A 27074-nucleotide genomic window follows, 5' to 3' on the forward strand; every position below is an offset into this window, starting at 1 on the left:
TTGAACTCACAAATGCTAATTGGAATGCTGGAGGTGACTTTACAATGCAGAGATAGTTTTGGCTCTGAGGCTCTTTAAAATGAGGTTTGTTTTAAGGAAAATTTAATTATTTGCTTCTTTGAACATAATTTTGCAACATCACAGATAAATATTCAAAGGAAACTGCTATCATTATCCAGTTTTATTTTATTTAAAGGAAGAGCAGAATGTCTGCTAAGTCAGGCAGCCAGGTAAGCCACAGACAGTAGGCTCTGTGTTTCAGATAAGACCTTTAACTTTACAGAAAAAAGGTACTTTCCTACACGTGTTTGAGTAAAAAACAGCAATTAAATTGATGTAGCATTAAGCAGCCAAGCAGGTATGACGTAGCATGGCTGTATGATTTATTAAAGGAGATGCTTTATTTGTGGCATTTTTCTTATCAATATGTGACTAGTAATTATCCTTGATGCCTTTCTTACAGTCTTACGTAAACCTGTATATTTATATTGAATACTTATATATATAGTATAATCCTTCTAGTCTGGATACAAACTTGGCCTTCTAGTACCTTAGTACCTGGAAAGTTTATGTAAACTGAATCCATATGGAAGCATAAACAGTGGCTCTTTGTTGCAAATCACACTCATCATTGCAATGTGTTCTTTTATGGAATGCAATTTTATTAATGGCAATTTGCACTCAAATTAGCTCTGGAATATGGGGGGGGGGAAGGAAAGTTCTCTCTGTCAGCAAATCAGTAAGAATCATAAATAACCAAGGTTGGAAAACACTTCTAAGATCATCCAGTCCAACAGTCCACCTACCACCAATATTTCCCCACTAAACCATGTCCTACAGTACATATTTCTTGAACATCTCCACCTCTGGAGATGGTAACTTATCCATCTCCATGGGCAGCCTTAGAATTCTACTGAGACAAAGGAGACTGCAGGTTGTGCACTGTGACAAATGCATCATAAAGGATCCAAAGCCGAATTGTCACAGGACACACTTGTTCACTGCCAGGCTGGTGTGGCAATCTTGAAAAAATCATGGGAAGCATCAAGTAAATGTGAGAATGAAGGAAATTAGCTGTGTAATTGCAGTATCTATTTATTGATGATGTTGTAGAGAAAGGTTTGCATCCCAGAGTCCTGAGGAAATCAGTTGATGTAGTCACCAAGCCATTCTCAGTGTTGAAAAGTCATGACAATGAGATCAATTCCCTGCTGATTAGAAAAGAGGCAGCATCATACCCATTTTTAAGAAGGGTAAAAACAGTGACCCGGGGAATTACTAACCTGTCAGTCTCACCTCTGTACCAGGAAAGAGCAGATCGTCCTGGAAGCTATGCCCAGGCACATGGAAGACAGGGAGTTGATATGGGAGAACCAACGTGGCTTCACAAAGGACAAATCCTGCTTGACCAACATGATGACCTTTTATGATGGTATCAATGGACAAGAAAAGAGCCACTGATGACATCTATCTTGACTTCACTAAGGTCTTTGATAAGATACCCCACAAGAAATTGGAAAGATATGGATTTGATGGGTGGACCATTCAGTGTACAAAGAACTGGCTGCAGGACTGAGTCCAAAGAGTGGTGGTTAATGGCTCAGTGTCTGGATGGAGATCACTGACAAGCATTATCCCCCAAGGGCCAGTGCTGGGACCAATACTCTTTAATATCTTCATAAATGACATTGACACTGGGGTTGAGTGTACCCTCAGCAAATTTGCTGATGACCGCAAACTGTGGTTTGCAGTCAACATGCCTGAGGGATAGGATGCCTTCTAGAGGGACCTTAGACTGGCATGAGCAGTTGGCCCAGCTGAGCCTCATGAGGTTCAACAAATCCAAATGCAATTGCACCTGGAACTAGGCAATCCCCACTACAAATACAAGCTGGGAGATGAAAGAATTGAGCACAGCCTTGCTGAAAAAAAAAAAAAAAAAAAAAAAAAAAAATATTAATAGCTGGGGGTACTGGTGGATGGGAAGCTGAATGTGAGCTAGCATTGTGCTCTCACAGCCCAGAAAGCCTACTGTATCCTGGGCTACATCAAAAGAATCATGGTCAGCAGGGTGAGGGAGGTGATCCTACCCCTCTATTCCATACTGGTGAGGCCACACCTGGAGTACTGAAGCCACATGTGGAGTCCTCAGTACAGGAGAGATGGACCTATTGGAGTGTATCCAGAGAGCCACAAAAAAGTGATCCAAGGGATGGAACGCCTCCCCTATGAGAACAGGCTGAGAGAGAGGGGGCTGTTCAGCCTGGAGAAGAGAAGGCTCTGAGATGACCTGATGGTGGCCTTTCAGTATCTAAAGGTGAGTTCCAGGAAGGAAGGGGACAGACTCTTTAGCAGGGTTTGGGGATGTTTAGGTTGGCTATCAGGGGGAAGAGAGAGTAGTGAGGTGCTGGAACAGGCTGCCCAGAGAGGCTGTGGATGCCCTGTCCCTGGAGGTGCTCAAGGCCAGGTTGGATGGGGCCCTGGGCAGCCTGGTCTAGTATTAGATATGGAGGCTGGTGGTCCTGTATGCGGCAGGGAGTTTGGAGCATGATGATCCTTGTGGTCCCTTCCAACCCAAGCCATCCAATGATTCTATGATGCCTTAAACAAGGGCTGGACAATTATTAACCCTTCTGTAATAACTAAACTTTAAAGCACCCCTTTTTATCACTCTCCCTACCTACTTTGCAGTTTGTTTCAGTCCTCCTCCATACTTACTTAACACCATCTGTGGAGGGCTTTTCTCTTTGGTTTGCTGTAACTTATCACCTGTGAAATTGTGACTGTGAAATTGGTTTGCTCAGCTCTCCTGGAACTCCTTCTGGTTCTGGCTTTATGGATTCTTTGCTCAGAGGTTCTCAGGTACCTGGGACACAATTGGTGGTTTTCAGGCTTCTTTGATTTGTGCAATCTGAAAAATTTGGTACAGTGAAGTTAAGCCTGCTGGTATTAGGCTTGTTCTTTACAGTTACCTCTCTCTGACCTCTTAGAAGCAGCCCGTGCTCTATAAATACTAGGTATAAAGCTGTGGCCGTAAGTATACAAATATATCATTTCCAGTGCCATAGTGACAACAAAGGAGACTCAGGACACAAATATAAGTAAACCCACAGAATCTAAATGTAGCGTGAAAAAAACAGAAAATCCCTTCTACTATCATTCTCATTTTATTAGCATACTTTGTTCTTGAGCAAAATGTTTCTGCTCTTTTTGGAGTAAGGGTAAAAAAGAGGCAGAGTTTTCTGGTAGTTGCTTATGAATGTGCTTCAGAGGATTCAGAACTCAGGTGCAAATTGAGCAGGCACATATGAAGCTTCCCTAACATCTGGATTTAACAAACTACATCATGGAATGATTTTTCAAGGAATTCAGCCCACTCCAATGTCAGATTGGATAGAACTATTGCCAAAGTCATTAGCTTCTGCAGATGCGATTAAAGGAAAAAAGAAATTTTCACAGTACTAATTTTAATCAGCAGTATTTCATTCTCAATACTTCTTTACTAAAGACTTACTTTCTTTGCAAAAATTCAGTCGGTCTGTGACAGGACACAGAAACTGTGATGTGTAGCCCAAAGCCTTTTTCTGCTCTACTTCCAAGGCGATGTCTGTGGACTTAATTATATCCACTCATCCACTGAATTGCCCCTGTTCACATCTTTATATTCATCTAATGCTATGAAGTTGTATGGCAAATTTCCACTTCAAGAAATAACCTCATAGACCTCACTCCTTATGGGATATATGGGATTTCTGTGTCAAGGTGAGGTACCTAGCAACCAGAGACCACAGTGTAGCTGCCACTGTGAAATAGTTATATCGGGGCAAAGATGAACTGATCTGCTTATACTTGGAGCATGGTGCATCAAGACAGCACTGAGTCAAGCGACCTTCCTAATGAAGAATGTGAAAACGAGCTTTTACAATTCAGTATGTTAATAGCAAAGATGGGGAGAAGAGTCTTTGCAGAGGGCACAAATTAAGAAACACATGCTAGGAACATCAGATCTGAACAGATTTTGCAGTGTCTTGGTTTCTCTTAAAAGTGACCCAACACTATAGGCTGCAGCTTGCAATGGCTGGTGTGGTAATGCTTTTGCTTTATTAAGGAGGTGGAATAATTGTTTTTCTTCATCTTTTCTAAAGGTCTAATTCTCTTTCTTAAAAACAGACTATGAGAGCAAGCTTCCAAATAACTGCACAGAAGGATGGGAAAACATGTTCTGATAAAAGGTTTCTCAGCCACAGCTTTTACCTTAAAGCCAAGCCTAAGCAAATACTTTCTGAATATTTAATATTTTTTTTTTTTTTTTTTTTTTTTTTTTAGATTCATGCCTTTTTTCCTTCTTAATTTTATTATTTTGGGAATATTAAGTAGAAAACTGAAGAGTTGTGTATAAAGCTGTCTTGCTGCCAAACAACGTATTCCCAGAGAGTTGCCAGACTCAAAGGCTGTTTTCATGATTGAACTTTTTTGGTTTACATCAGTGACTGAGCTACAGATCTTACAATATTTAAGTTTTTATTGTATCATTGGATCATTGCAATGGAAAATCATATACATTCATATATTGAATAGTACAGCTCCTGTTGATGCTACATCTTGTTGTGTGGGTGTAAGTTTTCTGTTTGGATTTTTGCTGAAGGGCTCATCCAGTGGTCTGGAGAGTAAATGTACCCACATTGCTCCATTTTGGAGACTCTAAAAGAATCTCATATAGAATCTTGAAAGTAGTAACTTATTGAGAAAACTTTCAACTTTACACAAACCTTTGGCTTTTTATACCCATTTATGGGGAAATAGGAGTAGAGAGAAAGTATTGTAAGTGAATGCAGAAGTAAAGGTTGCAGCACTATATATTTTTCAGAGCAGCTTGTTGGCCTCAAATCTTCATTTTAAATGCTGAGTAGCGGCACCTGGAGTGATTTGATGGAGCTTTTTGAGCACATCCAGCTGCTCAAGACTCCTGCGGAAATTGAGATTATTTTGGGGCTTGAAAATCTGTAGTTGGTTTCAATATTACTTGGTCAACTTGATTTGTGCACTTCCTTCTTTCTCAATTTGTAGCTTTATGGGGACAGAGATCACCAGATTGCTGATAGCCTTTTAAAATTGTGTTTACAAAACCAGAGTAAGCATGAAAAGATATGACCATGCACAGCCCTTCCCACATCCCCTGCTCTCTTGCTAACACACAAGTGATACTACAGCAAATGTTATTTCCACAGCATGCAGCCCAATCAAAAGCTGAAGGTATGAAACCCTTCTTATTTTCCATCTGTTGCTCCCATCATCCCGCTTGCTGACATCTTGAGAACTGTGTGTGAGGGGTAAAGGAATCTGTGGGGTGGCTCCAGTGACGTCCCTGGAATTATGCCATGGGTAAATTTGATGCACTGCATCCATAGTTACAAATTCTGAGCCAGGAAAGAAAAAACTTGCTTGAAAAAAAAAAAAATAAAAAATTCTATGTTAGCTAACAGTAATCTCCAGGCTTCATTATGGTGATATCACACAGAAATAATAGAATGGGTAGTGGCTGAACTTGGGCTCATTTCAGCTGTTATTCTGCTAGTTTTCTGTACTGCAGTATAATGGGACATACCACAATGGTTTTAAATCTGAAAAGGGCAAACATTAGAAAACCACCCTTAGCTGAACATTTTCCTGTTGATTTCACTTCAGCTGTTGTGAAGGACTGGAGTAATGGTGGCATACCAGATTTCTTTCACATACATGTAAGAAAAGAGACTCGATGTATCTGAAAGATGTGGTCATTGCAAGTTTACATTCCTCATAGGGAAGCTTCAGAAATGAGACTTAGGCAGGGTGATCCCTTCAGCCTCTGGACGGTTGAGGAGGGCTCAAAGGTGCTTGAAAACTGAGGCTGACACTGCTGCATCAAAGCCACTGCTGCAGAGAGTGGTTGGTCAGTCTATCTCTGGCATGCCACTGCTTTGTCCCTGGTCGGAGGCAAAGCTCACAGATGCCTTGTTTATCTGCATGCCTCCACTGAGCAATCTTTGCATCTCTGGGGATTTTACATTTGGTCTAGAAGAAAGCTGGGCTTGGGCTCTCCCTTACCTTGTAGCTTAGGAGATTTTGGCCCATGGTTTGCTTAACAGATGGAGACTAAAAAAAGCTCAGATTGTATCAAAGACAAGAAGGTTGCTAATTATCCAATTCCAAAAGTATTAGAGGATTAATGAAATTTTAAAAATCATAAGCTTGGCCTAGTCTGTAAATGGTTCTTGAAGCTTCCTTAATTCCCTTTCTAGTCTCTTTCTCTCCCCTCACCCTTCTGTCCCTCCCTTCAGTTTCTTTTCTTTCTTGTGGTTAAGGATAGGTAAGGAGCAATTTGCTTCTACAACAAAGTGTAAACATCATTTTTAATTTGATAGAAGGAAACTGCTGATGTGGTCCATCCATTTCAGCAGTAAATGACTTTGATTCACTAGCACTTGGAGCAATGACCACACTGTTAGCTCCTGCAATGGAGATGCTACATAAAGCTGTTTCTCAGATAGCTGTTAGAACTATGCATTTGCTAAGTAAGTCACAGTGAAAGTGCCACAATTCTCACTCCTAAAGTGTGCCAGGTTTGGTGCTAGACATTTAATTGACTCCCCGTCTGACATTTTTTGCATTCTTTTAGGCCTTTGTACTACTAGTAGCTGTGAAATAGATGGATTTTGCATATTGCTTCTGATGGGGGAAGTAGATGGTGAATGTTTCTATTGTGTATTGCCACAACAGTCAGCAAAGTTGAGCATCTCTGATTCTCACTATAAGGCTGCATATGTAGTTGAAAGATGTTTGTATGATGTTCAGCATACATATATAAAATAACATTGCATGAAATTGTTTATAGATATTTTGTGATTGTGTTTCAGATCTGTTTGTTTTAATGGTGTATGTTTCTCAGTGCTGTCAGCAGAGTCAGCCCCTGGTCTTTGATGGACTGAGTACTGATACACTTCCCCTTTGTATCTGGTTGTTATTAAAATTCTCAGTGTAAGTGGCACCAGAATATACTAACTTTTATCAGTGTAGTGAACCACGGTCATATTTTTGGTGCCAATCTTCCTGGAATATTGGCCACCCAAGTCTTTGCATTGCCCTATTTCTTGCCTCCAGGGCTTTGGTCCCTTTCTCCAGCTGAGGAAAACAATTTCCAAAGGGAAATGCTAGGGAGAAGGTCCACTTTCCTGGAGTGATTCACTTCCTGCATTGAAGTAGATCTGAGTGTTTTCCAAGGGACTTTGTGCAACCATGTCTAGCATTGTGGGATGAAGCTTCCCAAAGATAGCCATCAGTTCTTCAGTTCACAAAGAAAAGGGGACAAGGAAAGGTGGAAACTACTGCCCATACTGCCCCCAGAGCCCTAAGTCAGCTACTCTTGGAATGTCACGGCCCAATGGTATCACTACATGTGGTGAAATGGTGATACCTCAATGCTTAATAGCATGTCTTCTGCACAGCTGGGATTCTCCAGGACTACAGGTGTGCTCTGCATCAAGTGTGGGCACACAGTCATATTTCTGTCAAATCAGCTGGGGCACATAATGATGAAGCTTGTGCAGTTTTATACTTTTATGTTGGCTTTATGCTTGCTTTGGGAGGAGAGACATTATCTGACCTGGCAGAAGGTCTGAGCAGTAGAGGCAGTGATACCTCATCTGGCACAAAACCTGTCAGTACAAAATTAAGTCATCATTTCTCTTTATTTGAGTTGGCAGTGTCATTCATTCTGGATCAGCACTTTCATCATGTGTCTGGCAGCATTTCTGACAGAGCATTAACAGCTCTAAAGTGGGATTTACTGAGCTGTGTGATCACAAACTTATTGTTTCAGCTTACCCTGATAAAAAGGCAGGGAGCTACTGGGTGGTGGTATTTATCAGGTTTCAGAATGCTCCTACCCAGAACAGTTTTCTAGTTAGGAGCATTTCTTCCCCCATGGAAGAAGAAGAAAAAAAAAAAAAAAAAAAAAAAAACCCCAAAAAAACCACCAAACTCAAAGTTCCCATCCATCCAGAAAACCCCACCCCAGTACAGAAAACTCATGGATTAAGGTTCATATGTAACTTTTGACACACTCCCCCAAGCCAAACCTTTTGTGTAAACGGGAAAAAGAATCCTTTTGTAGTGTAGAAAGTCAACAAAGCATAAATCACTATTTTGTTTGTTCTGTTGCTGGACATGCAAACAAGAAAACACCACCAGACTTGTGAAATTCTTCCATTAATCCTACTGGAGTAGTTACGTCCAAGTATTCTTCGGATCATGAAAAAGCACTTAAACATATTCCACCAACTAAAATGTAATACTTCACTAGTTACAGTAAGGATGGTTTTAGGCATTAGCTCCAAATATTTTAGTTATTTTTGTACCTCTTATTTCTATCTCTATTTCCAGAAATGATCTGTAATAGAGTAGTTTAAGAAAAATAATTTAGCTTCCAAAAAATGAAAGACATTGTCTAAAAGTTTAGTCTTCCAATAATTTTATTTGTTAATGAATCCTCGGAGTAAACAAACACTCTTTTACCCACAGTTTCTGCTAAGCACTTGTCTTTTGTTTCAGACCCAGTACATTCTTGAATGAGGTAATGCCTACATCTCTTAGGCCAGGAATGTATTCAGATTGGGTATTGAAAAATAGAGGATAGAGGCAGAAGAATAATACCTGGTTCATGGTAAATACGGGTTGAATTTCAGCTCAGCTTCCAAATTCCTGTGTCCAGAGGAAAGAATTGAGACTCCTTGTCTGAATGCAAAATAGTACCTTTATCAGTTTGTTAACAAATTTAAAGTTTTGTGTACGTGCCCTCAAGTCCACTCAAAATATGTTGTGTGTACGAATGTGTCTTACAGTAAAATTGCATCAGTTTAAGTGAGATGCTACTGTCCTCAATGTAAAAAGTTTTCAAATTCACTCGTTTAGAAGCAGCTGCTAAAGTATATGTTTCTTGGCATGGAAGCTGAAAAGGATCCTGGTTCCTCCCAAGCTGTAAGTGAACCTCAAAAAATAAATAATCCCTCTGCATAATGGTAATGAAAAAGCTCATCTGTTCCACCAGAGAATGCTCCTCCTGCGTGCCTCATGCATCCTACATTTTCCCAGAACCTTTTGCTTTAGATGTGAAAGACAGACAAGCAGAGTTTTCAGAAGTACATTAAATAATCTTTATTGAGTCTGTAGTTTCAGGGACAAAGCTATAATCTCAGTCTAAGTTACCCATACACTGTTGTACCAAGCTCTCATATTCTTTCACTCATTCAATAAATGAACAATAACATAGAATGTTATTAAGAGGTGGAACTGAAAAAAAAAACAACCATCCTATACTCTCAGTTTTGAAAACAAAAAAGTCTTACTCTCATTTGCAAACAAACTGCTTTTAGCAATAACCATAGTATGCTTATACTGAAGGACAAAGTAATTCTCCTGAAGTTTTGCAGATGGTACATGAATAGTTGTCCTGAAAGAAAGTACAACTATGGAGAGCACTGAGAGCTTTTCCATATCAGCAGTGTAAAAGTGATAAATGCTGTTTTAGACTAGAAAGAATTATTCACAAGAGGGAGGGACATTCCTAAATCTCCAATTGGAAAGAGCCTCTTAGGAGGCCTTTGTATCTGAGGCTTTTTCTGTGGATGTGCATATGGACAAGATCCTCCCTGCAAAATGTTATGGCAGAGGTGGTTTGGACATGTTGTCTCTTACTGACATTTTATTTTTATTACGACGACCCTTCTGTATAGTTACAAAAAAAAAAAAAAAAAAAAAAAAAAAAAAGGCATCACAATATATATGGATACGTATTTACAGAATAAATGGCAAAAGAGGAAATTAGATACAGTGACATTTATATCCAGGCATTAACAAACAAAAAGGTCCCTTGTGCCGACTCAGAGGTTGTTCAAAGTTCGTTAAGCAAGTCCTTTTCTCTGCACATCGGTTCTCTTGTTTTGCAAATGAGAGCCAGCAGGATGTCTCAAGGCAAGAAACAGATGCTTGCTCTCCTTTAAACCATGGTCATAACCTTCAGAGAGGCAGGTTGGAATCTCCTAATCTTCTTCTTCAGTGCCTTTGAAGCTTTGATGCGGCAGATTTTGGGCACTGGGGGAAGAGGCTTGGAAGAGACCTGGACAGTCCCCAATTGTCTGACCGATCCTTCAGGCCAGATCAGCTCACTTTCATCCCCCTCATCATAGTCAAGCGCAAGGCTGCTACTGGTACTGCTGTCATCTGAATCACTTTCACTGGACTCACTGTCCCCAAAACGGTTAGCGGTGAAATCACTGACCTCTCCTTCGCTCGTCTCTGCGATGGTGGAGTGAAAGAGGGAAGCACACTCTGCTGAGTACTCAGAATGGTCTGATTCACTTTTGGCATAAGCTCCATGGTGATGACTCTTGGGGCGAGCCCTCATACTGACAGTGCGCAGGACACCGGCTCTCCTTCCTGGCTGCCTTGGTGCTCCTACCCCAAAGCCACCAGAGAGGCTGGCCCCATGGCTCTTGGCAGAGATTTCCACTGTGGACTGCCACTTGCGCTGCTTCTTCTTGCTGGCTGTGTCTTCACAAGTTGCTTCAAGGGAATAGAGTGCATTGGCAGAAGCTCCATAGAGCTCTGGCCTGGATGGCACAGTGGGTAGCCTGACCTGCACAGGGAACAAGCTAGACTCTGAGCACGACCTGCCAGTCACATCACCAGAGTACGAAGGTCTCCGGGCAAGGCTCTTTGCTCCGTGTGGTCTGTGGGGCTGATTCCATTCAGCAGGCAGCCTGGCAGTGCCATGAGTCCCTCTCACCTTTTCCAAATAAAAGGCCTGCTTCCCAGGACGTAGTACCTTTTCGCTGTTTCTCCTCTTTATCTTCACTGCTTTTGTTTTGGAGCTGGCAAACTTGACTCGGACTTGATGGGATTCTGCAGGGACAAACTGAGCGTGGACAAATTCACCGCGTGCTGCTCGCTCCTGACCTCCAGCATTAGCCAATTTGGCACCGCCACATTTTTTGAGGGACAACTTTTTAGGTGGGGTGTCTTTAGCGTTCCAGGTACAAAAGCTGGAGTCCTCCTGGCACAGCTGTGAGCATGAAGAACTGTGCTCCAAACTGTTCTCCCTTGCTTCTGCCAGGGGAGAGCCCCTTGCAGCAGACTTGGCAGGAAGACAACTATTCACAGCTGATGGTTCTGCATCAGGGAAACCGGACGGCTGCTCTTCATTCACACAGTGCATGGCCTCCTGCAGCTTGGCACATTCCCCCTCCGGCAGCTCTCTCTGCAGCTTTCCTTCAGCTTTGTTACTTTCCAGAGAACTTGCTTGTTTTTCCAGCTGGCTGTTGCTGCTGTTAATTTTCACTCCACCGGCACTGGGGGTTATAATGAGTCTCTGGTGCATTGTGGCTGGCTGGCTCTTTGTTGAAACCCGCTCGCTGGCATCGGCTCGATTGTTCCCTTTGCATCTTGTCAGCTGCAGTAATTTATTGATGTAACCCCCTGGTTTGGCTTCGGTGGTTGGCCTAGTCCTAATCAAGGTGGGACCTGTCACACTAGGCATGGGTTTGCTGGGGGAAGCCTGGAGGTCTGCTTCTGTGGATGTCCCCATTAGGGAGAAAAGGGGACTCTGTAAAGCCACTGCATGAAGGGGGCTTGGGTAAGGGTACACATCAATGCCATTCTTGGAGACCAAGTCATTCTGGAACTTGGGGTCCATGCTGAGCAAGTGCAAGTCTGCATGGCACAGAGGCAAGGAGGATTTGGGATCTGTCTCTTTCTGAAATCTAGCATCTGCTGGAATGAGTCTCTCCAAGTCACCTACACAGTGGATGAAAATAAATAACCTAATTAAATCACAGACAATTACACTCAAACTGGCTTGTGTTAAAAACACTGTTTCAGAGGGATGTGCTAACTTTTACTAAAATCAGTAGCATCAGTGCAGAAAATAGTTTCAGTCCTCCAAGAATATCAAATTATCTCAAGGCTTTAGCAAAACAAAGATTAGAATACATTTTATTGCCTATGATAAAACTAATTACTTTCCAGGAAATTTCAGCTGTCCTACTTAGACAAAAGTGAATCTCTGTATATACAAAATTGTTCCAGAATTTCAGATCAAGAGGAACAGAAAAAAAAAATTTTTTTTTTTCTTAGTAGAGGTGAAAAAAGAATTCAGCAACCATACAGCCTGAAGCTAAATATCAGGTAAAATTATTCAATGCAACAAATACAGATTTTCTCATACTCTTTCCCCAGGATAGGATAAAGACTTCTCATGTCTAAATTACCTTTTTTAAACCTTTTTTAAAATTCCTGATATTTCCAGCATACAAAGAGGTGTGTGCGTGTGCGTGTGTGCTGGCAGAAGCTCTGTAGAGCTCTGGCCTGGATGGCACAGTGGGAAGCCTGACCCGCACAGGGAACAATATATATATATATTTTCTCCTCCAACCCCTTTTTCACGTGTTTTGGAAAAAAATCTGAAGTACTGATCCAGCTGCTTTAGAAGGACTTTGACAGAATAGTGCTTCTTAGCCTCTTTGTGGCTGGAAGCTGTATCGTCCTATAGACTAGAGTGATGTGATTCTACTTTTCTTCAGCCCAAAATCCATTGAAACTTCCTAACCAGGTCTCTAATTTAATTTGTTATCATTGCCAGCCTCATGCCTTTCTCAAATAACTTGTTTTATACTCAAACTTCTTGGAACATTTAATTCCAGAAATAAATATTCAGAGGTTTTACTACGAGGCAGAAAATCAGGACTGCTGTAATTGCATGTGGATTTTTACTAAGTCTACCTTAACTACACAGAAAAATGGACTAAGAAACCTTCTTATTTTGACAATAAGAAAAAAGATGTCTAAGGGCAAGTTACATTTGACTGCTGCATCTCCCTCTCAGGAGCATCTCCTATTCTGTGAGAACCAGGCTGTGTTTCAGGAGCAGGACTGCTCCATCTGGATGAGTCTGCCAGTAGAATACTATGGTGCTAAGACTGCTGGAACTATCTGCAGTTAGCTTGGATTTCTTGGTATGGCAGTACAGACTGCACTACAAATTCTCAGCTAGCTAATTTCCTGGCTGCTGATTTGTGCTGCCGTGAAAGCTGAGCATTACATCCAAACATATTTCAGTTACAGTGACTACTTCTGTTCTATTAGAGGAAGCTTCTGGAAGAATTAAAATTTGGAGTTTTGTGCAGTGTCCTACCTAAGGTGCTCTCAACTCTGCTACAGCAAAGATCAGGATGATGACATCTCACACAATATAATTACATAATAATTACAACATTCTTTAGGAATGCTTTTTACATTCTCTGCAGCATAGAAGTTCCATAAAAAGGTGGTTTGTTCTACCACAAACTGATTTTTCCTCAGCATTACACTAAAGGGGAAGGAAAACTCAAACACGTTCTAGCTCAAACAAAGCATGCCTTTGTGTAACAGAAATCCAGACTCATTACATGATGAGAAAGCATCAGGATCACAAGCTTTTCACAAGAATAACTTATTCCACTACAAAGTGAACAGTTAGTTAAAATTCAAAGAAGTGACTCAGCACTGCGAACAAACCAGGAAAGGGTTAAAAGAAAGCTGTGCTTGTGGTGGTTTAGCAAGCTTTCCTGCTGCCACTGAAAGAATGGGCAACCTGTTTGTACCTGTAGTTACTGGTGGGGGCAAGCTAAGGAGAGGAAAAGAGAATTTCTTCCAATTTTCAAATGACGCTTTCCTGAAGTAACATCTTGACTCACTTCTCTGAAACACAGTCAATTTTGCAGGAATTGTTTTTTCAAGAATACATGGAAGCAACAATTCCACTACTTATGGTTCTCATGTTGAAAAAAGGAAGAGGTTGTAGCCAGGAAGAAGGGAGTAGGAGGCAGGAAAGAAGGAGAACTACAAGAGGTCTGTATCCTAACTCTTCCCCGATTAAATCAACTATCCCTTTTTCTACTGGCCTACCTCCATATCCAAAACTCATTAAAAGCCCCATTTGCTAACAATAAAACCTTGCAATAGCAAGTCTGAAGTCTGCAGTCTGAATTTGGAAGGCATAGACCATTAAGACCAGCTCCACTCATTAGCATCTGAGAAGACTTGAGAAGATTGTGATTTTATGTTGCAATTTACCATAATCACTTCAGGTGTGTCTGCATAGACAGGTACATCATACCTGGTCTTAGCTTCTGCTCTAAGCAAGCCAGAAATAAGCGAGGCTAGGGCAAGAAGCTGCAAAAATCACAGGAACATTGTACCTGAAAAGACAGTGTCTACAGCTTTACTACTCCTATAATGGAACTGCCTCACATCTGGTTGGGTCACCCTAAGAAGTACCTTAACACAAAGCTGTTCTGGCCATGGAAGGATTCAGAGTGAATAGTAACATGATGCCACTTAACAACTCAGTAAACAAGAGACTCAGAACATTATCAGGTTAATCCATTACATGTAAAGGTGTGACATAAATTCATAATTGATGCAGAACTAGGGTCAAGTCTGGTTTCCAGATGGTTGATTAATATTTGGTGTTTGTTATCCCTATCCCTAGTAAGTTATGAAAAAGAATATTGCAAATCCATATTAATTTCAATAAATATGGCTTGAAAAAAAAATCTTATCATACTTGTTTTACAACAGATTGAGAACAAAGACATTAAGTCTAGAAATGGCAATTTCTCTTAAAATTTGTTGTAAAATCTTTCTTGGTAAAACTTGACAACTCTAATACTGAATTCACTTCATATTTTTCACACATCCTGTACTGTCACACAAGGCATTTCAAATATGCAATTTTTTTAAATTCAGAAGCAGGAAAAATTAAAAAGTTATCTAGAATTTCATTACAATTTTACCTCATGCACTTAGATACTTTTCTATCTCTAATTGCATCTGACCGCGTATTTGTTACTGTTATAAGTATCCAAGTATGAGGCAAGTGAAAGTGGTACAGTAAATGGCTGGGCTCTGTGGTTTCAATTAATTCTTACTTTGCATATTTAAAAAGAGTGCTTTATATTGATTACACTAGTGGTTGTATATTGCTCTAAGAGTAATAAAGAGGACTCTGACCTTCTCTTGAATGAGCACCAGTTCTGCAATTGATTACCTGTGGAAACTGGCCTCGGTCTGGACCTGGCAGGAGTCCCAGAAATGTCCGTGCTTGCTGTAATCCGACATCCATCGCTGACATAGGTTCCCTGCTGTTGGAAGCTCGTGTTGTGCACAGTAGTTTCATCTGCAGACTTGGGTCGGTAATCAAACACACTGAGCCTCGCTTTAGGGTGTTGAGAGCTGGGCAAGAGACTGGTGTGGGAGGAGGAGATGGACTCACTGTACACAGAGGTACAAGAATTGGAGAGTGAGCAAGAACCACCATCACTCAGGTCGTAGAAGCCTGCAGAATTTAAATAAATAAGAAAATATTTCTGAATTACAGTAACTAAGTGGAAGAAACAAAGAAGATAAATCTCCATTTGCTATTTGCTAAATTTGTGATAATTTAATTAGGCAAATTTTGCAAAGGCATGCTCCAGAGCAGCTACCTTTTATTGGACTTCAGCATATGTACTTTGGCCCTGAGCCAGGTCAGGATGGATATGTACATTTAGTTCTGAGGGTGACATGGGGTTAAGTGTAGCACCATCATACTCTGTTCTTCATCGGAGAATGTCTGCGGTGTATGCTATGCAGCTGGTGTAAAACAGAACCATCATATAGTGTTCTAACTTGTGCTAGGTGCATACAAGCAGAGTTTGCTTAGGAAAGTAGACAAAAAGTAGCCTGTGCTCAGATAAAACAAACAGCAAAGGATGCACTTAGCTTTCCAACTGTGTATGTGCTAAGTGTTCAACTCCTGAACACTCTTGACACTCACAGAAATTTGCACTTTAGAGCTACTGCAAGTATTATCCTGCAAATCCATATGCATACCCATATAGATACAAAATGCATGATTGAAAACTATTGGAAGAACTAGTTAGCGGCAAGATTCCTCTTTTCTGCTCAGCTGTTTGTAACATTTCAGGATAGTATTAATATTTAATGTTTATATATAGATCAGGCATTAGAAGACTTTCCCATAAGTTTTCAAGGCTTAAAAAAAAAAAAATAAATCTTTCCTCGTCTCAATGAAGACTGAAGGCTTTTCAGAATTCTGTTTAAGAGGTGTTCCCATTGTCACAGACCAGATAACAGTAGCTGGTTTTAATAGACATTTCCCAGTTATAAAAGACAGAAGGATCAGCTTTCCATGTCAATCAGACCAGAAACCTGTTTCTCTGTCTGTGAAAACTTCAGTCATCAAACTGCTGGGTTGTATTTTTCTCAGCGTCTTTCAATAAAGCTGCTTCATTTTTCTATAAATGATGAAAAATTCATTAGTGGTAATGATCTTCAAGGCTTCAGTTAAGTTCAAGATGCTGCAGATTCAAGCAAAGTACTGACTTGGCTGTTGGTCTCCTTCTTTTCTATCAGGTACTCCAGCCACTTTGCCATTCTCTGCTGGACACAGTAATGAATAAATAAATCTGTATCCTCTTTCTCCTTCTGTTCATGGCTCAAATATCATTTTTTTAAATAAAAAATTTCCATTAAAAAAATACTATGGAGTCAAACAGCATTTCCCAAGTAAATTCACTTCCCAGGAAATTTCCCATCACCTCTGTGTGTGCATTCTATGCAGGGTCACTACTCTCCACCTCAGTCCTGGGGCACTGTTTATGACCAGAACAAAAAAGAGTTCTGCTCAGCAGTTGACATCTTCAGTTCTACCCAATCCACATCCCTGGGAATAAATGACCAAGTGCACATTACCTGAGCTGGGGCGGCTGTCGCTGTCCAAGTATTCACTGGAAGTCTTACTGACGTCCAGTTTCAGCTCACTTATTCGCTGGTCAAGCTGATCCAGGTGGCTTTTCAAGCCGACATCCTGTCTCCTCAAGCGAGACTGTTCATAAATCAAGAAAAGAAGGGGGAAATGAAGAATAATCACAGTTAGAATCTCGGCAGAAAAACATGAATTCAGGCCATCTGTGCTGGTCAGATTCTGCACTCAAAGTATTTTGCTTAGCTAGGGACTGTTGCAATTGGCTCTCTGTAATGAAAGTGACATAATGGACAAGTACAATATGTTTTGTATCTCAGCATTTATTGCCTTCTGCCCAGCTGAACGTTTTCTCAAAATGTATCATTCTGAACATACTATTTTAACCTTTGCTTATTTGTTTGTTTTTGTTATACCTATGGCAGGGACTGTATCACTAAGCAGGATGGCAGTCTTTTCACTAATTAACATATGATGTATGTACTGCATTTTCCGTACACTGCCTCTGGGTAGTGGATGAGATCAACATTATGAATTGCCTGAAAGAACTCTAAGATACTTTCTGATGAATGGAAATTACTGTGCATGGGTACATATTCTACCAGCACACAAAGTACAGTCAGCATACTGAATTCTGCAAAACATTTACTCTGATGACATCTCCTTATAGTAGAAAGAGCACATTACACAAATTGTGCCATTTACGTTGCTGAAAAATTCCCTTGCACATCTCATGTCTACCTAGCTACTTCCATATGTTTTATGCAAGGAAGAGTTGGCATCTGAATTCTGCTGTGAAAGTGATGTATTTAAAATAATCCTTCATAAGATAACAACATGGCCTATTGCCTATTGCAGTCACTGACCAGGCTGATCTGAAGTAACAGCTCTTGCAGTTGCTTCCCCAATACTTACGCAGCCAGCTTAGCGGGGCAGATGGCCAATCATTAAGGTACCAGTCAAAGAACCATAGTTAGTTTCTGTCAAACTTCTCACATGGCACCTGGCAAATTATCTAAGCCCAGACGCTATTTAGGAGGCTTACAATTATATCATGCCTAGCTATGCATCCTACAGCACTCTAAAGAAAGGTAGTTTCTTGAAGTTGGTCGTAAAATGGTGCTCATAACCCATGTAAAGCCAGGTTTCCATTTAGTAATGGCAAGAAAAACATTCTTGAAACACTCTTGAAAATGATCCTTCTTTATGAGTACATTTCACATTTAAAAGTGTAAATGGCAGTTCTAGCAGCATTTCCAACCCCTTATAAGTAAATAAATATGTAGGTCCCTGAAAGTATCTACAAAATTAAAGAACGTGTAGAAAATGAAAATCAGCATGTACGTATTTTCACCTTATGTTGCGATTATTCACCTTTTAAGATTTGCATTTTTAGGTTTCTCCTCAGCTATAAATAGAAAACACAAGGAAAGCAAAGATCCTTCAGTAATCAGTAAATGATTAGAAACTGAGACTCAAACAAAAGGCAAAAGGCAGATGTCCTGAGTTTCACAAGGTTGTTGATAATGAAAAAACTAAGAAAGTGTTTTTTGCACGCTGTTATAGAGAACTAGAAAACACATAAGACACAAGAAATAAAGCTCCTTTCTGTTAGTGTTGCACATATAGAAACATTTAAGCTCAACAAGTTTGTTATTGCTTGGTAGGAAAACAGGTGGTGATTTTCACGCTTCCTGTCTCACATAAACAGAAGGAAGACCAGGATAATAAAGGAGATTTTCTATCCCATCTACATGATGAATGTATGACCTCCTCAATCCCTCTTCATTTCCTTTATAGCGAAAAAGCAAAAACATGCCATGCCTCCTTCAATCCCACCTACTCAGGAAATCATGGTTGGAATTAATTGCTTAATGATTAATGTTTTGCCAGCCAATCCCTCAGTCTGTGGTTTCTGATTAATGACGGAGAGGCCACAAGGCTCTCAGGTATTCAAAGATTATTTATTATACCTCCAGGTTCTGTCTGCGCTTTCACAGCATTTTAACCAACACACATGATTTACATCATCATCTTTAACCCTTTTATGGTGTCTCACACCACTGGGTTTTCGTGTTTCTGGCAGACTTCATAGCTTTGATCTTTCAGTTAACTCCTGCTGTTCTCCAAGACAAGAGGCACTTCTCACACTGGTTGGATAAGGACAACTTTTCCAGTGTGTTGCTTGAGGTTGTTGTTGTTGTAATAACTACACTAAACAGCACCCAGAACAATAAAGCCTAAATACACTTCCCTAATTCACAATATGAATTTTATATAAGACAAAACCTGGAAGGTGAAACCATTTGTTTGCTTGGGCAACACAGATGTGACTTCTTCTGCACACTGTACAATGCAGGACCAAGCTTTTCAAATCAACTTGTACTACTGATGGACTACAGTTCATTCTGGAGCCAAGCTTGGGATATCATCATACTATCCATTATTCAAAAGGATGAACACTCTTTGCAAAGCAGGTTCCTTTGAGTTGAAGGAATTGGCCCCCAGAATCAAGGCACCAAAAAGCACTCATCAGGTTTGACTATTTTGCTCTTCTATTCATCAGCTCAGTTCAGCAGTAAGGTTTGATATATACTGCTGTGGTCGTAGACAAGCATGTACTGGTTTTATTAATCCAACTGCATTTTAGAATGAAAAAGAATATAGCATTAATCTTACCTCGGCCTGTACATCTAAAAATTTATTCACTCTTGGGTCTTTTCTGACTGCTACTGCAAAGCAAACGAGTCTGTCTCAGATCCTTATTCTGGTGCAAGATGAATTCCTTCTGCAAGCACCTATTTTTCTCAGCTGACCAAAACTTTAATATTCAAAATATACATATCCAGGATTTACAAGATGTTTTCTTCTACTGAGAACTATTCAAAGGAGAAAAAAATGTGCAAAATGCAAGGTACCAAGTGTTTTATTTTCTTTTCATGTAATTGCTGTCCATTTTTTACATTTTACTAACATCACAGGCTTGCAAAACAAAATCATTGGATTCCAATTAAATCAATAAGATCTCATAAATATATTATCTGGGAAAGTGTGAGAAATACTGTATGCTGCTGCCTTAGGTATCTGTCTACTTAATGAAAGTGTCACAGACTTCTTTCTTTGTACTGTCTGAATTTATTTGCATCTCTTCTTTCTCCTGGGGGTCACCATGATAGAGTTTGGCCAAGAGACTAGATTAGCACCTCTGGGATCATTATTGGCATCACATCCGCTTCTTTTCCCAGTATTTACTACAGATAATCACAGTATCTTGCACCTCTCAGAAGAGCCCCTGACCATGGTAAAGAGCTATTTGTAGGGCAAAATAACCTGTGGTTGCTGGGGCTGCAGAAAGCTTGTGGCCTTGCTGCCTAAGGCAAACTTCTGGATAGGCTAGTTGCTGAGGAAGAAACTGGGATGCTGGAGCGACATCCACAAATGGTTCCTTAAGCATTTGAAGGCTCCGCTCCATCTGATCCTGCTGGTAGCACTCAACTCCTCAGGAAATTTCTGTGCCTGACTCCTCAGGAAGCCTCTGTACTTCAGTTTCTCAACTTCATATCACAGGAGAAGCCTGAACTGACTCTTACTGATCTTGTATCCTTTGCCTGGAAGCCCTCAGCCAGCTCTGGCTGATAAAATTTCCCTATTTCATGTTGCAAAGACCAAACTTTTTATGAATTCAACAACCACCACACAAAAGCCCAGGGCTACAACCCTACTTGAAACTTGGCTCAAGACACACTGCAAGGCAAAACCATGTTTACATTGTTAATGAGTTTCTCAATCTGAAAGCTTATAGAGCCGTGATCACATACTTCACTGTCCTTGGGCCAAGAACAACAACGATGAAGACATAACACTCCTCGAGCAATGCTGTGCTTTGCATTCCCTGTTGCTTTTAGTTTTAAATTAATTTCCTGTGATCATGAACAAAATTTTCAAAGGGTTTGACTGCAATATGCTGACCACAAGGCACAAAGGAACTTCTTTTCAGTCTGTGGTCTCAGTTCTTAAGATCTGTGGACACCTAACAGTTCTTTGAAGACCATGTTTTCACTTATGCTTATTTTAGTATAATGCAAAGTTGAGGTCTGCACCTCTTTAAATATATGTCTGCAATTTGCAGGGAGAAAAACAACAACAGAAGGCTACCGAGATGCCAGACTGGAAGGCTTCCAGCAGCCACGGGTCAATCGGAAGTGCTTTGTATGACAACCTTAGGCATTCACAGACAACCGCAGTTCTGTGGAAGAACCTGCCCCTGGTTTGATGCCATTGTGAATTTCCCCACTCAAGTGTTTCCATCGCTTCCCTCCCAAGTAGCCCCAGAAGGTGATCCCCATCTTACACTGGTATGTCCTTCTGACACCATCTTTCCTCAGCACTGAGATACTCTCGCCCTCCGAATCATGCAGGCCCAAGGGACCATTTCTTTCATTTTATCTTCTAGTTTCTCCCATGCCCTTGAAAGCCTTCTCAAGTACCAGTACAGTAATAGCATCATAGAATCATTAAGGATCCAGGATCATCTAGTCCTGACAAGATAATCTTCTATTTTCAGCCCTTATGTGAAAAATACATAAACAAATGAGTAATTAAAGCACAACAGCTGACATTTAAAAAAAAAATAAATAACAAAAACAAATAGTCACTCTGGTCAGGGGTCACGGGGTGTTTCTGTTAACCCAGTGGCCCCAGACGGGCAATAAATACTTTCAGTTCTTTTTTCTTTTTGTTAAACACGTGTATGAAGTGGAGTCATTAGTTAACATGATGTGTGACAGGTAATCAGGCGGCGGCAGCCCACTCATCCTGCGGTTTTTCACTTTAATCACCACAGGGCCTCTCGTGTGCTCTCACATCTGGCGGCCCCGAAGGTCCGAGCCAATTTTCTCCCCAGCTGCCGCCTGATAGAGCTGCGATAGCAGCGAGCGTCCTTGCCGCGTTCGCACCCGGACGACAACTGACAGCGAGCCTTGCGCCAACACTAAGAGGTCTCTGCATTGAGATTACTGAGGTGCGCAATTGCCCACCTTGGAGATTAAAGCTGTGATTGCTGCCTCACTTTGGAAACTCGTTTCAGTCACGAGCTAGCGGGATTTTTTTCTGTCCCAAAAGCGTGAAGCAAGCGTGAAGCAAGCACAAGGCCTGGCATTCAGCTATTACTGTCCGTGGGAGAGCAAAGTGCTGAGAGCGCACGAGACCTTTCTCCGCATGCAGTCCCGCACCTGTGTATACACACACACACACGGGCGCCCACGCCGCACCTGGCAGCGCTCACGCTGCAGCAGCGCTCCGCGCCCTCCTCTCATCCCCTTCGCACAGCGCCGCATCCAGCAGCGCTCCCGGCCCCGCGCAACGCCGGCTGAAGGTTTCCCGCAGCGCCCGTCCTGCGCGGAGCTGCTGCCGACACCGCGCCCAGGTCCGGCCGTCCGTTATAAGGCACGGTTCCCCGCGAGTTCCGACGAGAGGGGATAGCGGTGGTGCCTTTTTTTTTTTTTTTTTTTTCCTTCTTCCCCCTTCCTTTCCCCCTTCACCCCCTCCTCCCCGGCGCGTCCCGTCTCTTACCAGTTGTTCCTTGAGGGCGGTGAGGGTGGCCTCCAGCCGGAGCTCCTTGCTGTGGGCGCGCAGAGGATGCTCGCCTTCGCCCGTCGGCATAGCCAGGGCGGCCCGCACCAGCTCCTGCTGCCGCTCCCGCAGCACCTGGAGCTCCTGGAGGCCGGCCAGTGCCGCCTGCAGCCGCTCGCCCACCCGGCCGCGATCCCAGCCGCCCGCCCGCGGGGCGCCCAGCAGCATCCTCAGCGCTGGGCCGCGGCCCCGGCCATGGCAGTGGGGCGGCGGGGAGGCGGCGGGGCTGGTCCCGCTTCGGGCCGTGCCTGCGGCCAGGGCCGCTCGTACCGCTCCGCGGCTGGCGGCAGAAAGAGTGCAGCGTGGCCGCGGCGGCTCCTGCGGTTTTGGAAGAGAGGTGGGGAAGGGGGAGGGAGCGAGAGAGGGAGGAGGCAGGGAAGGGAAGAGGGCTGCAGCGCCGGGGCTACCTCTCGGGGTGGAAATGCCTGGAGAGGAGCCAGCGCCCGTGCGCTGCCTCCTCCCCGCACGGGGCGGCTCCTGCCTGCCTGCCTGCCTGCTCCTACCCCTGCCCTGGGGGCAGCCCGCGCCTCGGCCCCCTCCCGGCGGCGGGGAAGGGCAGGGCGTCCTCCCTTCGTCCTCGAGAGAGAGCTGCTGGGGAGCGCCCGTCCCAGTCGGGACAGAGCACCCTCCCAGCAGGAGCCTGCAGAGCTAGGGTATAGCAGTGTCTATGTCTGTGTCCTGGGAGAACGTGCCCGCTGTATGGGGACGTTTCCTGCCCAGAGCGTTTCTGAGAATACGAATGTTTTCTGCTTCCCTTCAGACTCTTTCAGATCCTGGCTGAGCCCTGCAAGTCAAGATCTGATCTGGTTTGCCTGTCAGCGGTTCTACAACATGTGCACAAGACTGACATTGTCCATTTGAAAACAGTGAGGATTTTAGTGTATTGAGAGCTCTCAGGTATAAAATTTCCCTTACAAAACATATGGTACTTGTAACTCCATTCCTTCCCTTGTTTGTTAACGCTTTCACATTAGGCACTCACACAGAGGGTTGGCACATGTCTCCTTACTCTGTAGAAACCAGCCTTTTTCATCTAATTGCAGGCATTTGCTATCTAGTATTGAATCTTTGGTCATCTCTTTGGAAGCACAACAAACATCTATTTTGTGGGTTCAATGTATCTCTCAGCCTCACAAAAAGTCATTTCAAGGGCTCAGAATTTATTTTAAATGGGTTCTAGAAAATGTTTGGTCATGGAAATTCAAGTCTATGGAGCTGCTTCTACCAAGAGATGCAACTATTTAAAGCTCCCAAGACAAGCAGCTAAAGTTTCTTAAGAGGCAATGGATTAGCTGTGTATGTAGCTTACTGTGAAGCAAAGGAGAGAAGAAGCCCTGATACTAAGAGCCTGGTGAACATAGTGGGGACTACACAATGTTCTGTTGCCTACACTGAAATAGAAAGCATTTGAATCCCAGAGAACCTGAAATCACTGTATTACATTCAAGGAGATTCTAATAATTTCAGAAAGGTGTATGATTCTCTGTAAAGCAGTAAATTGGTTAGCCTGTGGTTATCTCCTTTTGGTCCTTTGATGTATCCTTAAAAGCTAGCATACTTTAATTTGAATGCCACTTGAGTTTGTACTGGAATACATAAGTCAAGCCTGTCGCTTTGTCAGTTGTTCTCCAAGTAGTCTTCTTTGAATACCATGTGTGGGTGGCCATTTCCTCCTCCAAGACTGAACCAGCCTAGCTTTCCTGGCAGCAGGCCCTAGCTGTAGAAGTGCCAGAAGCACTAGTGCAATGTGAAAACCATGTCCTTCTAGGAGGCCAAGTTATTGATGTGTTTGTTCACTGAATCCCGTGAAACACATTATTTGGCAGCATCAGTAAGACCAAGACTTGCCTTTACTATGTTGCTTTTTACAGATTTCATGGTCTGTCTATTTAATGGTCTAAGGAACATCTGCCCTAGATGTTGGTCCGAAGGGGTTCAGAGAGATCCTATTCCGACAGGTTTTGGATGGAACTCATGAAGAAGTATGACTGACGATCACAACCCTGGGTTGCTTAGTTAATGTTTTATGAAGAGTACAGTATGAACGATTTAGTCTATGTTTGTTTGTTTGTCCTCCCAGTCCATCTCACTGAAATCCTTTATGCAGAGAAATGCCTCAAAGGACTCAATCTATTAGATGGGAAGAAAAACTGACTGCAAAAATGAGATGCTTTTCAAGGTGCTGACAAAAGAGAGCACAAAGTGCTGCCTCCTCTCAGATGAAGGGTGGCAGACTACCAGCCGTGTGCCACATGTGACTAGGATCTTGCAAAATGGCATTGCAGATACGAGGAACTGAAGCATTTTCTAAATCACTTGGCTTGGAGTTGGTTTAAACAGACATACAGCGCAGTTTCTTATTTTATTCAAACCGTATTTTAACTTGTTTAATACAAGTCACACAAATACCAGTTAGTGTATGTGTGTGCAACCTTTTGGTTGGATTGGGCTGCATTGGATGAAGAAGAATCATCTTGGGCTGCATATATGTAGGTCACTCTAGAAGTAAGGCCTCCTATTTATTGCCATGGGAACTACAAAAGATACAATGAGCACAGTATTGCTGATAGAGCAAATTCATAGCTACAAAACACTAATTTTCAACATAGTCACCACCATTAGCTTTGCATTTTTGTCAGCAGTGAATAAGAGCCTTAGTGTCATGCTTATAGAATCCTGCATCAGCAGAGGTGACCCACAGTTGCTTTTGCCACTGCTGAAGTGCACCACCCACCACCTCGCTGTGCTTACATCCACTGGTCTATGTGAATGTTGGCAGGTGTTGACAAATGTCAATGGGTGCAACTGTTTCTGCATGGTGGAATTCAGTAACACATTGTTCTTCCAACTTAGCTACATGTCAGGTGTTGTGTCAGGCTGCCCCTCTGCTGCCATCTGTCTCACAGCAAAGAAATGTAACAATATTGGTGGGAAGCTTCAACTTCCTGCTGTATCACAAACATCTACCTCTGATGTTGTGGACCAGCATCATAAAATAGGAGGCATTACTTTTGGAGTGGACCTCATAAAATATATAATACTGTATATTATATATCAATGTATATAAGTAACAAAACATTTTTATTATTAATTAAAATACAAAAAGGAAGTCACAAAACCCTGAAACTAGTGGGATATTTGACCTTGTTTTTGTGGAACTAATGTATCGGCCTGGTTTGATGGCAGTGGCTGCAATTCTTGATGAAATTTTAGTTTTCCTGTTCTTCATCCTTGAAAAGAAATAGTTTCAACTGTACATACTGTCATAAAGTGATGATGTGAATCACACATGACTTTGATTGAGGAATACTTCTTTCTGCAATGGTAAGGTTTACAAAACTCCAGTAGAGAGACACGATCAGATCTTGGGGGTTGAATATCTGATTGCAACTCAGTGCATTCCATTTGAAATTGTGCAGGTCATGTATTTTTGTTGACTAAAAATGGAATCAGAAGTATACAAGAAAGTTGATAACTTTCTGGTGATCTTGAAACCTATTTTCAGATTCCTTTATAAAAATGGAATGCATAGCTGCATGTTTTTTTCTGTTCACAGGGCAGTGCTTAGCCAATGTATCCAGATGCTTACAATTATTTGCCATAACTTTAGTTGGCATTACTCAGTGATGGTGTGAGGCAGAGAGTGGCCATATTGCAAGCTGTGCTGGGCATGAGTTGAACATACCTGGCTTAGTGTATAGTTGCTAGGTGAATTATATAATATGAGGTCATATATCTTTCTTTTCCTCCTTCACTTGCAAAGAACTATTATCTTTTTGTTCTTAATTTTCTTTCATCTTTTTTTTTTTTTTTTTAATGTTTTCATACATTAAGTCCCAAATGGGCTGTATCACAGCAGTATCTTTATTCTAATCAGATTCCTGATTATCTCCTGTTTTGTACTGATTACTTCACCAGAACTCTTCTGATGTCACCTAATCTTTTCAGATAACTCCACAAATAGCTTGTGCTATCTGATTTCGGGGGGGGGAGGGGGGTGGAAGTAAAAGGTGTGAATTGCCCCCAGGTTTAAAAATATGAGATTATGTGGGACAGTGGTAGTTATAAAGGTGAAAGCTTTACTCAGAGAGTGGTGAGTCTGCCCAGAGAAGCTGTGGATGCCCCATCCCTGGAGGTGTTCAGGACCAGGATGGATGGGGCCCTGGGCAGCCTGATGTGGTGGGTGGCAGTGCTGCCCACCACAGAGGGTTGGAACTGGATAGGCTTTAGGGTTCTTCCAACCTTTTTTTCTATTCTACGATAGCAGTGAATTCTATGATATTCTTCTGTTTTGCATATGTGGATTCTGAGGTCATTACATAAATTGTGTTTTAAGAGAAAGCTGTAGTAAAGGTTTGATTAAATGATTGTGAAATCAAACACCAAAACAGTAACAACACAGTTTATCTGCATAACCTTACTCGGGGCCCTAGTTTATATGATATGATTGCTCGGTGTAGTTCTACCAGTCCATTTCTCATGCTGTGTATAGAATGAAAATTGTGTAGTGAGTGGGTGACCACTTCATATCCTGTTGCCTCATTTACTGTGGATTACTGAAGCTGCTTAGCATTGTAACTTACAAGTACCTTACAGTAGTGTATGGGAA

At 42.0% G+C, this 27074-nt stretch overlaps 1 protein-coding gene across 1 annotated transcript; it reads right to left on the reverse strand.

Annotated features, from left to right (window-relative positions):
• Positions 1 to 9173: 9173 nt before the first annotated feature.
• DACT2 (dishevelled binding antagonist of beta catenin 2) lies at positions 9174 to 22995 on the reverse strand. Its single transcript, XM_052685956.1, has 4 exons — positions 22406 to 22995; positions 16825 to 16957; positions 15119 to 15406; positions 9174 to 11826 (listed from the first exon to the last, which is right to left on the reverse strand). Exons 1-4 carry the CDS (start codon positions 22631 to 22633, stop codon positions 10031 to 10033), a joined length of 2445 nt encoding a protein of 814 aa, XP_052541916.1. The 5' UTR covers positions 22634 to 22995; the 3' UTR covers positions 9174 to 10030.
• Positions 22996 to 27074: the final 4079 nt, after the last annotated feature.

This window comes from Tympanuchus pallidicinctus, unplaced genomic scaffold (genome assembly GCF_026119805.1).
Source record: "Tympanuchus pallidicinctus isolate F22 unplaced genomic scaffold, pur_lepc_1.0 scaffold1, whole genome shotgun sequence".
NCBI lineage: Eukaryota > Metazoa > Chordata > Aves > Galliformes > Phasianidae > Tympanuchus > Tympanuchus pallidicinctus.

Coding starts and splice junctions, on each gene's coding strand:
- DACT2 (XM_052685956.1), bottom strand. CDS start 22,633: ATGCTGCTGGGCGCCCCGCGGGCGGGCGGCTGGGATCGCGGCCGGGTG. Junction 16,958..22,405: donor CCGCCCTCAAGGAACAACTG/GTAAGAGACGGG, acceptor ATTTATGAACAG/TCTCGCTTGAGGAGACAGGA. Junction 11,827..15,118: donor ACCGAGGCCAGTTTCCACAG/GTAATCAATTGC, acceptor TCCACTGTGTAG/GTGACTTGGAGAGACTCATT.